A 13,621-nucleotide genomic window follows, 5' to 3' on the forward strand; every position below is an offset into this window, starting at 1 on the left:
GTCTACAAGAAGGGTCAGAGCCATCTCTATTTCCTGAGGAGACTGAGGTCCTTTAACATCTGCCGGACGATGCTGAGGATGTTCTATGAGTCTGTGGTGGCCAGTGCTATCATGTTTGCTGTTGTGTGCTGGGGCAGCACGCTGAAGGTAGCAGACACCAACAGAATCAACAAACTCATTCATAAGGCCAGTGATGTTGTGGGGATGGAACTGGACTCTCTGACGGTGGTGTCTGAAAAGAGGATGCTGTCTAAGTTGCATGCCATCTTGGACAATGTCTCCTATCCACTACATAATGTACTGGGTGGGCACAGGAGTACATTCAGCCAGAGACTCATTCCACCGAGATGCAACACAGAGCGTCATAGGAAGTGATTCCTGCCTGTGGCCATCAAACTTTACAACTCCTCCCTTGGAGGGTCAGACACCCTGAGCCAATAGGCTGGTCCTGGACTTATTTCATAATTTACTGGCATAATTTACATATTACTATTTAACTATTTACGGTTCTATTACTATTTATTATTTATGGAGCAACTGTAACGAAAACCAATTTCCCCTAGGATTAATAAAGTATGACTATAACTATACTATGACTATGACTATTGGCCTGCTGAGTTCCTCCAGCAGTTTGTGTGTGTTCCATCAGTGCTGTATGCTGGGTCACAGCTCCATCTACTGGTGGAAGCATGAATTACACAACAGGCAGCTGTTAGTGAGTGTTTCCGTGTGTCAGAGGTTATGTTAAAACTTTGGATGTTTGTGTGTGCTTTAAAATTGTAGTTTGTGTGTGTGTGTGTCTATGTATGTGTGTACACTGTTCCATAGACCTTCTACGATCAACACTGTGTATGGCATGGTCAGACGGAAAAGGACTGTTGGAGGGTTTCAGTAAACTATGGAGAGTGAAGGTGCCAAAATGAGGGAGCATACAGTGAACCGAGGGAAGGCATAGTTGTGAGTGCAAGGGGAAGTGAGGTCAGCGAGAGGGGCATTCAAACAGCGGAGTGTTTACAGACACACAAACGTGCCAGGTTTTAACATAAACAGGGACACACAAGCACAAACATGCACACTCACATGCAAACACAGGTGTGTGTATGTATGTGTGTGTATATATATATATATACACACATACACACACACACACACACACACACACACACACACACACCTGCAGACACTCACTGCATGAACTGATGTACCTGCTGACAGACAATACACTCATTGACTGACACATAGTACTTCCGTGATCCTAAAGGAAATGACAGTGTCACTGTAGCATTACAAGATATACAAATATTAGAAGAGAAGTAAGAAAGAATAAAAAATAAATTTCCTTAAAGTAAGATGCACAAGATTACCAAGTCAAATATTACCAGATTTCCAGGTTCACACCGATAAGATGGTAGTGCAAGAATTACTGTAATATTATACAGTAATGGGAGCACATTCACACCATCCAGGTATGAAATGATGGTAGCATTGTACAGTGTTGCACAGGGTGTCTGTGATGCAGGGTGTGGTAGACAGAGCACTGGTAAACAGTCTAACAGGAGGGGGTCATCACTTCCCCATCTACAGGTTGACTCATTATGGAGTTTAATGGCCAAGGGTAAGAATGGCCTCATATAGCGCCCTTTAGAGAACGCAGTTGTCTATTACTGAAAGTGCTCCTCTGTTCAGCCAAGGTGGTATGCAGAGGTTGAGAAATATTGTCCAGAATTGCCAGGATTTTCCGGAGGGTCCTTTGCTCCAACACAGCCTCCAAGTGTGTCCTTTTGCCTCCTATAACAGAGCCAGCCTTTCTTATCAGTTTATTGAGCCCATGTTGATTGCATTGTCCCAGCACACCAGAAGATCATACTGGCAACTACAGACTGGTAGAACATGTGAAGGAGGAGCTCATGCTCATTATGTTGACTGCTCTTCTCATCCCACACACTCCCTTCACATACTCCCCACCCCAAACGCTCTACTTCCTAACACACTCCCCATCCCAAACACTCTCTTTCCTGACACACTCCTGACCATACACAACCGCCACCTGGCAGACTCCCCACCCCATGCTCTCGCACCGACACACTCCTCATTCGCACATATTCAGCTGATTGTTCGAGCTGTTGAGCCTCCCCTTGGCCCGATGTTGCCTGCAGAGCCGTGCCCTGGTCCGAGCTGTCATTTCCCACTGAAGGAGCCCAGTTCCGAACGGCCGGCTTCCTATGAAGTGAAGCTGCTGCTCTGCCTCCTGGTGGCCGAGCGGAGAATGGCTGGTCTCTGACAGGCTGCTCTCATCTTCCTTTTCCCACTCTGCAGGTGAGAGGAGAATCCAGGAGACGCACGGCATGAAAGGTGACAGAGGCTTGAGTGTTGAAACGGTCACCACAATCAAAGGAGAGAAGGTATGAAGCCGCTTGAAGGAGGTAGCCATGGAATGGATTTGTTGGTGAACAAGTTGTTCCTTGGGGTGCTGGTTGTCTCACAGCTTTATCGGCCTGAGCTGTTGGCGATCGCCTTGCACTTCATGCTGAGCACCACCTGAGGGCAGCAGAGAGCCAAGCTGTGCATAAATGAGGCCTTTTTAAATGTTCATTGTGGAGCTATCACCTTTGCAATCGTTTCCAGAGTCCAGCAGCCAAAGGAGAAACATCCCCACTGCTGATCATCATGCATGTGGTCGGCTGAATGTCCTGCATCGCTACTGTGAGCAATGTTTCTGTTTGTGGGGACCCTGACTCCCAGGTCCATGTGGAGCTTGTTACCTTACCCCACGGCACTGTCTGAACCCACACCTCAAGACCTTGCGTCCAACCAGCAGGCAGTCTGCACCTAGTCACCACCCCCTCCCCACACACCCCTTCCTTCATCATCACTCCAGGGGCTTTGGCCCTTCCAACTCCCTCGCTAGGGTTGCCAACTGTCCCGTATTAGCCGGGACATCCCGTATATCGGGCTAAATTGGTTTGTCCCATAGGGGACCGCCCTTGTCCTATATCTCCCCCGCTAAGGTAGAGCATTCCTATGAAACCTTTCGTACCAAAATGGCGTAAAGCGAAGAAGCAATTACCATTAATTTATATGGGAAAAATTTTTGAGTGTTCCCAGACCCAAAAAATAACCTACCAAATCATACCAAATAACACATAAAACTGAAAATAACACTAACATATAGTAAAAGCAGGAATGATATGATAAATACACAGCCTATAAAGTAGAAATAATGTATGTTCAGTGTAGTTTCAATGAACAGGATTGCCAAAACTGATTTGTAGAAAAAAATATTGGCACATACACACACGCACACGTCACGCATGCTCACGTCACGCATGCTCACGTCACGCATGCGCACACAGGTGCCCGCGCAAGGCTTCATGGTCATGGTAGTCTTTCTCGGGGTGAATACAAGTGTCCCGTATTTGACTGCTACTTTTGTCCCTTATTTGGGAGTGAGAAAGTTGGCAACCCTATCCCTCACCCATCTGCACCCTTCCTCCTGCACTCTGTTCTCACCATGAACCTACTGGATTCTCTTCTGAAATCAACGTGCGCTGACCCCTTCTTGTATCAGATACCCGTCCAAGGCCTCTTGCCACGTCATAGAAGAAATTCTCTGGTGCAGCTGTGGTTTATTTTAAATCCGTGTCCTCTGGTCACCGGTTAAAACTTTGTCCTTATTTACTCCATCATTTTAAATACCGCAGTTTAATCTTTTCTCAACTTTCTCTGCCGAGAAGTGTGCGGCAGCCTCTCCGTTACAGAGGTGGACATGCTTTACCGATTGAGCAGTGTTCTGTGGTGCTCTGCTGAGCACAAACGTTCCAGACACCTAACGTTGGCACCGGGATGTGTAACAACACCTGCAGGCTGCCCCCAACACACCCCTGGGTGCTTTGGTTGCATTTCGCTGTATATGTTTCGGTGTACATGTGATAAATAGATTAATCTGTATATAAATATGAATGTGCTGGCATATTTAAGCTACAACACAGGCTGGCATTTCTGTTGTTTGCTTTCTGGTTGCTGGTAAACGGCAGTGATGCTGGATTGGATATATTGATCAGCTTGCATTTCTGACGTGATTCCTTTTGGCTTCCCCCTTGCAGGGTGATAAAGGCGATCCTGGAGAAAAGGTATAGTTGGAATGTCACTGGAACCTTTTTGTCCCTGGAATTATTGATGTGTTTTGGCCCATGGTGTCTATACCGTCACCCAGTTTCCCTGCCCTCACCCTTTGCTCCTGATTCCATCAACCATCTGATTTGCTCTTGTGAGTTTGTGTTGAAATTACTCTGTCTTTTCAGAAGGAAACATTGAATTTCCCCTGATCTCCTTGTAAATCAAAACAAGGAAGTGCGGATGGTTGAAGTCAGATATAAAAACAGAAAGTGATGGAAACGTTCAGCAGGTCGGGCAGCATCTGTGAACAGAGGAAACAGACTTGATCTGAAACATCTACTCTGCTTATCTCCCCATCTCTGCTCTGGCTTGTTTGCCTGTCACCTTAAACCCTGTGATCCCTGTCACTATTGCCAGGGGAGGAGCTCCTCTGATCTGTTTTAATCCAAGCCCTTTCATTCATTAAGGTATGAACGCTGAATTTTCCATTTGTGGGTAATCCACATCATCTATGTTCCTTTCCCATTCATACAGGTCCACCAGCATTCTCTCCCTTGTTAACCTTTCCCATTCGACACCCTTCACCATTACCCGGTTAAGCTACCCATTGCCGCACATATATCCACATGACTTTCTTCTCCCTTGACGTACCCTTCCCCTCCCCTCACCTCACCTGCCTCCATCTGCCCATTATCACTGAGCCACACCTGGTTCCACCTGTCACCTACCAGCCCATGTCTCACCTCTCTGTACCGATGCAGTGTGTCAACGCAAAGCATAAACCATCCCCCTGCCTTCACAGATGCTGCCTGGCCTGTTGAGTTCCTCCAGCAACTTGTTTTTTTGCCCTTTTCAGTCTTTCTTTTCTTTTTAAATCTTTTTATTAAGTAAGTATACAAAAAGGTAAGCCATATAGACACTAATACATTGTTAAAATATAATAAAATTACAGAAGATATTAATACAAAAAAAAACTACAAACAATGTAATTTAAACATAATATACCAAGGTAACATAATAGTATACTAATTTTATATATATATCAATAGAGAAAAAGAAAAAAAACCCCAAAAAAAACCCACCGTGCAACTAACTAAAAGCAACGCAAAGCAATGGGCTAACTTGAAACCAAACAGAGTTAAACTTAAAATCACGTCCTCAATCCCGACCTCCATTAAAAACAGTGAAAAAAACAAGAAGGGTATATATTACATTAAATGAAAATATTGAATAAAAGATCTCCAAGTCTGTTCAAATTTAAAAGAGGAGTCATAAAGATTGCTTCTAATTTTCTCCAAGTTCAAGCATAATATCGTCTGAGAAAACCAAAAAAAGGTAGTTGGAGCATTAAGCTCTTTCCAGTGTTGTAAGATACATCTTTTCGCCATTAAAGTAAGAAATGCAATCATTCTACGGGCTGAAGGGGAGAGATTACTGGAAATTTTAGGTAGTCCAAAGATAGCAGTAATAGGGTGAGGAGAGATATCTATAGCCCTTTTCAGTCTTATCACTTTTCTGATATTGGACCCCTGATCTCAGCCACTTGCTCACTGAAGAGGAATCTATCCTCTGGTTCACCTCCTGTGGTCACACTCAAAACTGTCTGTATTCACTCCTGCGATCACTTTCTTTTCCACGCCTCCTCGTAGCCTTCTCTGTTAGAGGCTCTCTCCCTTGCAGGTGAGGAGAAGCCAAATAGATGAAAAAGCAGTCTGGCACTGATAAGCCAGGGTCACTACACAGATTGGCCAGCTGGTGGCGCAGTGGCATCAGCACCAGACTTTGAGGCAAGTTGTCCTGGGTTCGAATCCAGCCAGTTCCTTGCACGCTCTCCATCTGTGCCGGGCTGAGCGTCCAGCTACTCAGCCTCGTAAAAAACAGACAAAAAATGCTTAAAAAAACAGCAAGGCCACAAGGCACGGGGAGGGCTAATATAACTAACCACACAGATTGGTTTATCCTTTTCCTTGAAGGAATCAGTTATGAGATTCCTGCGTCTGCTCTGACCAAGATCTTTGGATATCAGAAGGCTGAGCTCCTGCCTCCACGGTGTAGTTGCTATGGCTGCACAATCCCTGGATTAGCATGGCCTCCAATCTTTGTAGTTTATTTCTGGGATATTATCGTTTTCCAGCTGTCTGCCTTGGGATAATGAGAAGAGTGCTGGTGTGCTCTTGACAAGCTCCCACAGTGAGTGAGGATGTGGTTACCAGGGAGCCTAGTGGCTGAAATAACCTGCCCATCTGAGACCCTGCCTGTTCACCCCACCGTCATCTCTGTGCAGGCTCCCGCACTACCTGCTTCCCTTTTCCAGGCCTCTGTGCCCTCCCTCTTCCCAATCAATCCTTCCTCCGGGGCCTCCTGTGCAAGTTCTGCCCTTGGGTTTCTCAAATCTGTGTTGGAGAGCCTGGCATTCCCTTTCCTCCAGCCTCTCGTCCTTTGGGATCGCTTTGTCCTGCCACTGGGACTGAGCTCCCAGTCACCTGTGCCAGTTTCGATGGGTGTTGCAGCAGCCACGGTCTCATGTTTCTCTTCTCCCCGATAATTAGGGCACAGCTGGATTTGGATATCGAGGGCCCAAGGGGGAGAAAGGAGAGCCGGGGTTTCCTGGACCTCCTGGTCCCCTGGCGATGGTCCGGGAGCGTGGCGATGGGCTCGTATTGGACCCAAACTCGGGTCTTCAAGGTCCACCTGGGTCCCCTGGGCTTCCTGGAAGAGATGGGGAGCCGGTGAGTAGCAATGGTTTGACTGGAGTGTGTGACCCAGGTGTCTGCCTGAGTTTCCACTGTATGGAATTCCACTGTTGTTGTCATGTTCTCAGACTCGTAATCTTACCTCGCAGTCCTACCTCGCAGTCCTACCTCGCAATCCTACCTCTGTTATTAATTCCATAATCGTCACTTTATCATTGTTTTTTGCACAAGTTCGGATTACATCGTTTTCTTTGAGCCATCCTGTTGTTTTGCACTGATCGCTGTACTTATTAATCACATGTATATTGTTTATTCTGTGAGTGTCACGTGACCATGGGAAGTCATTACATCACAGTGCAGAAGACAGTAAAACCAACCCGAATCTGTTAATTGAATAACACATGCTATTGAATAGCATATTGCATTAAATGGGGCTCAGAGGACTTTAGAGCCAAATTCAGCCCCATAACTCTACGACTCTCACCAATGCTCTCCCTTCCTCTATTGGGCCCGGTAAGAACTTGGCACAGGCTCACCTACTGGGACAGCAGCCAGAAACAGCCAGGCTCTGTCTGGGTACTGGCAGCCCAGAGAGTCAATCATGCTTTTTATTGCTCTACAAAGGAGAGAACATCCCCCTCCTGCCTGAGAGTTTGCAGGGGCCCGTGACTGGAATTTTGAAGCCTTTTCCTGGCAGCTGGTAACTGGCCCTCCAGTTGTCTGCGTGTTTCACGATGCAGCGGGTGCCTGTTAAGGAACACACTGAAGCTCGGTGCAGCCTCCATAGGGGTCAGGCAACAGTCTAGAGGGGCTGAGTCCCGTGTAATAACCTCTCAGACACTTCACTGATGGAACTGAGGTAAAGAATTCATGGCATACTGATGTATTGTAAAATTGCAGACACATGTAGAAGTGTGTGGATAGGAGATTCCTAATGATTTTTGCACAATAGTATATTCCATGAATAGTATTTATCTTTGAAAAAAGGAAGTTACTTCCCCAGTATACTTACAGTAAGGCCAACGAGGGTGCTCTGCTGATGATGTCATTGTCTTCCTCCAGTGACATCATGACAGTGTGATCCTCGGCAAAGCCAGCAGCCGAGTTTGGTACCTCACTCCTCGGGCGGGTCACTCCGCATCTTCCACCACAGATGACGAACCCCAGTGCCGTCTGGGTTGACCCTGACCACCAGGTGAAGGGCTAGTGGTCAAACTGACAAGCTCAGAACATACCAAGCTCGTTCTGCGAGAAAAGCAACCTGTCTCTCCGTGGCCCGGCATGGGTGAGAGGGGCTGAGTGGCCTCGTCACACGGCAGGGCTTGAACGCTGAGAACTCGGGAGTCTGTGGATGAGGCTACACACTTCCTGCATCAGCTCATTGTAGACTGCATAGGCTTCCTATGGATTTATTACCCACTGGGACACTGATAGACTTCCTTGTGTCTTTGTTACAGGGTGATCCTGGTGAAGATGGAAAACCGGTGAGTCTCTCATTTTTAGATAGGGTGGGTGGGTGGGGGCGTGTGTGTGTGTGTGCACGCGCGCGCGCACTCATACTCTGATGTTTTATAGTCTTCCTGATATGTACCTGCACATTTGAAGACCGGAACTGGAATTGGTTTATTATTGTCAGCTGTATTGCGATACAGTGAAAAGCTTTTCTTGCATACTGATCATTCAGATCAGGTCGTTACACAGGGCATTGAGGAAGAGTAGGAGTCACAGAGATGTTCAGCTCAGAACCAGGCCTTTCTGCCAACCACCTCCATTTCTACCATTTTCCCATCTACGCGAATTCCATTTATCCGCACTGGGACCATGTCCGACCTTGATTCCAAATTAAGCGATATCACTCTGTCTGTCTGCACATGGTTCTGTACGTCCTCATTCCTACCCAACCATATGCCTGGCTAAACTGTTGCTATTGTTATTTCTACCACCTCCCCTTGCTGAGTGTTCACGGCACCTACCTCTGACTCTGTAAAAACGTGCCTCACTAATTTTGTTTAAAATCTTTGCCTCTCACCGTAAAGCAATGCCTTCTAGTATTCAACATTTCAACCTTGGAACGAATTCCACAGATTCACCACCCTCTAGCTAAAGAAATTCCTCTTCATCTCTGTTCTAAAAGGATGCCCTTCTATTCTGAGGCTGTGCGCTCTGGTCGTAGATTCTCCCACCATAGGAAACATCCTCTCCATATCCACTCTATCAAGGCCTTTCACCATTTGATAGGTTTCAATTAGGTCACCCCTCATTCTTCTGAACTCTAGGGAATACAGGCCCAGAGCCATCAAACGCTTTTCATATGACAAGCCATTCAATCCTGGAATCATTTTCATGAACTTTCTTTGAAACCTCTCTAGTGTCAGAACACCCTTTCTAAGCTAAGGGGCCCAAAACTGCTCACAATACCCTATAAGTGAGGCCTCACCAGTACTTTATAAAGTTTCAACATTACATCCTTGCTTTTATATTCTAGTCCTCTTGAAATAAATGCTAATATTGCGTTTGCCTTCCTCACCATAGACTCAGTCTGCAAATTAGCCTATAGGGAATCCTGCACAAGGACTCCCAAGTCCCTTTGCGATTCAAATTTTTTGATTTTCTCTCCATTTAGAAAATAATCTACCCTTTTGTTTCTTCTACCATAGTGCATGACCATACAATTCCCAACACTATTCCGTCTGTCACTTCTTTGCCCATTCTCCTAACTTGTCTAAGTCCTTCTATAGCTTCCCTACTTCCTCAAAACTAGCTGCCCCTCAACCTATCTTCATACCACCTGCAAACTTTGCAACAAAGCCATCAATTCTATTTTCCAAGTCATTGACATATAATGTAAAATAAAGCAGACCCAATATAGACTCTTGTGGAACACCACTAGTCACCAGCAGCCAACCAGGAAAGGCTCCCTTTATTCCCACTCTTCGCCTCCTGCCAATCAGTCACTGCTTTATCCATGCTAGAATCTTTCCTGTAATACCACAGGCTTTTAACTTGTTACCTACCCTGTCTATACCCCTGTTAATGTTCTGTACTTCCATCTAGTTTTCCCGTAGCCTTCAATGCTCCAGAGAAAACAATCTTAAATTTGCTCAATCTTTTTATGGTTAATACTCTCTAATCCACACAAAGTCTTGGTGAACCTCTTCTGCACTCTTTCCAAAGACTCCATATCCATCCTGTAGTGTTACAACCAGAACTACACATGGTACTCGTAATGTGGCTGAATTAAAGTTTGGTACAACTGCAACATGACTTCCCAACTTTTCCTCAACCACAGTCCTACTTAAGAGCATTGACGTACTGAGGGATCGTGAAGAAATTATACCCCATGATCCCTCAGTACATCGATGTCCCTAAGAGCCCTGCCATTTACTGTGTACAATACTTGAATGGATTTTCGTGAAAACACGTTCAAGTGGCATTTAATGTCATTTCATTTTGCATTGCTTACCTCTATTCAGGGTGAGATAGGTCCTCAAGGTTTCCCAGGAGCTCCCGGTGACCAAGGACCTAAAGGAGATAAGGTTAGCATTTGCCTCTTTTTTTTTCTGGATTTCCATGTTGTTGTGCGTTACTTTGTAAGAACAAAGAGTTGACGAAATCTGGAAAAGCTACATATTAAAATGGATGCAGCACACACAAAATGCTGGAGGAACTCTGCAGGCCAGGCAGCATCTATGGAAATGAGTACAGTCGATGTCTCAGGCCATCTTGGTACAGTAGATAGTGGGGAATTATTTCCCAAGTGGAAGAACCACTACATGGGACAACCCTGAAAGATACAACCAGAATACTCAGAAGTATTGTCAGGAAACAGAGGGGCTTGGAATTGAATCTTCAGGAAAGGTGACGTGAGAGGAGGAGGAGAACGAGGAAGAGCAATGGAAAATTTGAAAGCTGAGGTTGAGAGATGCTTGTAGACAGCAAGATTAGGGAACCAAGACATACAACAAAGGAAGAAGAGACAGGAGAGATTGCAAATGCTGGAATCTGAAGTGGGAAAAAAAAACGTAAGCTGCTTGAGGAATTCCAACAGGTCAGGTAGCATCTGCGGAGGGAAATGGATAGGGCTCCATTAAAATGAAGATCTTGTTGATTTCCCTCCACAACTGCTGCCTGACCTGCTGAGTTCCTGCAGTAATTTATATTTTGCTAACAAAGAAGGAGGTTAGCTTTGATTGACTGGAATGGTGGGAATGTTTCAAAGGGCTGAATGACCCTATGTTCTTCAGTAGTGAAAATTCCATTCTGGCCAAGGAGTGCACCCAAGTTCCCTTCACTAAGTCGTTAGTGAAGAGTGTTTGTGGATGCATGATCTGAAACAAAAACAGAGCTCTGGAAATTCTCAGTGAACGAGGCAGCATCTGCAGAGAGAGAAACAGAGCTAATGTTTCACTAAAGAGTCTTTGACCTGAAATATTAACTCTGATTCATCCTCCACAGCGTTTTCTATTTTTATTTAGGATTTCCAGCATCTGCATTTTTTTTTGGTTTACTGTTGCATCAGTCTGAAGTGAAGCTCAGTGACAAGATCAGGTTTCTTGACGAACCTGCACCTCAGGTTGGCATTGTTACTAGGGCACTAATCAAGAGGCCAGGACTAATGATCTAGAGTCATTAGGTCAAGGCCCACTATGCCAGCTAGAGAATGGTGAATCTGTGGTACCTTGCTACAGACGCTCATGGAGGCCAGGTCATTGGGTATATTCAAAGGGAAGGTTGGAAGGTTCTTGATTAGTAAGGGCGTTCAAAGGTTGTGGAGAGAAGGTAGAATTGGGTTTCAAGGCGAAATAACCCAGCCATGATTAAATGGTAAGGCAGACTCAATAAGCCGAACAGCGTAATTCTGGTCTTAGGGAATTATGAAATTGAAGTCGTCAACACAAAATGAAGTAAAAGCACCCATGGCGGAAATGTTTTCGTGTAGAACGTCTTCATGCCACCTGACTGCTGAACATCCTTGACTAACAGATTGGTTTCCATAGGATTCTGGACCCATGACAACGGGATTAATGCCAGTTGGGATATATTAAATGATTGGGCCAACTGATGAGTTAATAAACAGTTTGCAGTAGATAGGAGCATGCCAAGAGTAAGTGCCTGTCTTCATGTCCTCCACAGGGTGATCCAGGGATTGGAGTTGAAGGACCGAGAGGACCTCCTGGACCACCTGGGCCCCCAGGACCCTCCGCCAGCCTGGACAAACTCGTAAGTGGATCTTCCAGCCCACAAGTTGAAGTGAAAGGAAGGCTGAGAATCAAACCCATGAAAAGAATTTCAAATTGACACGGCATTTTTCACAAGTTCAGTATGTCCCAAGACCCTTTGTAGTCTAAGTGCATTTGATGTGCGGCCACTGTTGTGATGGGAGAAATGTAGTGACTGAGTTTTCCATCCATGGCTCCATAATGGGTGTCAGCAATGCCAAGGTCCCAGACAAGAAGAGTAAAAGTGTTCAGAGGACAGATTGCTCCCATGAGTTTTTGTGGGAAGATGGACTCCGCAAGGACAGCAGCTCTGGCATTCTGTCCCCGTGAAAGTCTGTCAGGAAGTGTATCCGTCAGAATTGTAAGTTTGCTATTTACAAGGGGATTACCAGCTGCTTGAAGTGGCCAAGTGTTTAAGGCGTTCGTCTAGTGATATGAAGGTCACTAGTTTGAGCCTTGGCTGAGGCAGTGTGTGTGTCCATGAGCAAGGCACTTAACCACACATTGCTCTGCGACGACACTGGTGCCAAACTGTATGGGTCCTAATGCCCTCCCCTTGGACAACATCGGTGGCATGGAGAGGGGAGACTTGCAGCATGGGCAACTGCCGGTCTTCCATACAACCTTGCCCAGGCCTGCGCCCTGGAAACCTTCCAAGGTGCAAATCCATGGTTTCACAAGACTAACTGGTGCCCATACTTCTGAGGAAAATCTGGGTATTGCTGAAGTTAGTGGTCCTGGGGTGACTTTCAGATCAACTCTGCTCCGAGGAGAATAAATAATGGAACAAGTCAAAGCTACTGTACACCTGCTGAATTTTAGCTCCTTGTGGGCCGGTGTCCTTCCATGTCCCAATGACGTGCAAGCTGGTTGGCTAGTCGGCTGCTGCAAGCTCTCCCTAGCATATGGATGAGCAGTAGGGTTTGATGCAGGTGTGGGGAGAATACTAAGGAGGTGGAGTGGGATTAGTGTGAATGAGTTGGTATGGACGTGATGGGCTGAAGGGCCTGTTTCTATGCTGTACTTCTCTATGCATTCAGATCTCTCTCTCAGATTGATGACTAAAGCACGCGCACGTATCCCGAAGAAAACAAAGGGTGCAGCAGCAGTGATTCCAGTACCTCTTCACAGGTGGCCAGCCACCCAGTGCAATCTTCTTTGTGGCATTCCTGTTGCTTTAGTTACACCGGCTTCTCATCTCTGCCCAGCCTGTGCCTATGAGCACAGTGACCACCAACAATTGTGGGCCAAAGCAAGCCTCACAGAAGAAAGAAACCCGTGAGTGCTAGAATTACTCAGCAGGTCCTCAATGGAGAGGGAAACCTCTCAGGTGGAATCCTTCATCAAATATTTCCTCTCACGGAGTGTTCTTGTTCCCTAGACGTTTATTGACATGGAGGGATCGGGACTTGGAGCTGACCTGGAAGCCTTTCGGGTAAGGGCAACATTGTCTGGAGAGGATAGTGCATTCTGGGAAAAATAAAATGGCACTTTACAGTCTTGCCGTGTGGGTCTTAAATTGTGATATTCCAAGATGCCAGTCAAAGGGGCTGACTGGGAACTACTGCTCGAAACTGTTTGGATTATTAATCT

The 13,621-nt window shown here is 45.9% G+C and overlaps 1 protein-coding gene across 3 annotated transcripts in view; it reads left to right on the plus strand.

Annotated features, from left to right (window-relative positions):
• The window catches only part of col18a1a (collagen type XVIII alpha 1 chain a), a 291,702-nt gene that overhangs the window by 219,005 nt on the left and 59,076 nt on the right, over positions 1-13,621 (plus strand). For all 3 annotated transcript variants that reach the window (XM_063051689.1, XM_063051687.1, XM_063051688.1), the window contains 7 exons: positions 2,317-2,402; positions 4,104-4,130; positions 6,666-6,845; positions 8,267-8,293; positions 10,283-10,345; positions 11,943-12,029; positions 13,410-13,463. In XM_063051689.1, coding sequence (XP_062907759.1) covers positions 2,317-2,402; positions 4,104-4,130; positions 6,666-6,845; positions 8,267-8,293; positions 10,283-10,345; positions 11,943-12,029; positions 13,410-13,463 — 524 coding nt within the window. The remainder of the gene's footprint in view (positions 1-2,316; positions 2,403-4,103; positions 4,131-6,665; positions 6,846-8,266; positions 8,294-10,282; positions 10,346-11,942; positions 12,030-13,409; positions 13,464-13,621) is intronic.

The sequence above is a fragment of the Mobula hypostoma genome, chromosome 6 (genome assembly GCF_963921235.1).
Source record: "Mobula hypostoma chromosome 6, sMobHyp1.1, whole genome shotgun sequence".
Lineage (NCBI taxonomy): Eukaryota > Metazoa > Chordata > Chondrichthyes > Myliobatiformes > Myliobatidae > Mobula > Mobula hypostoma.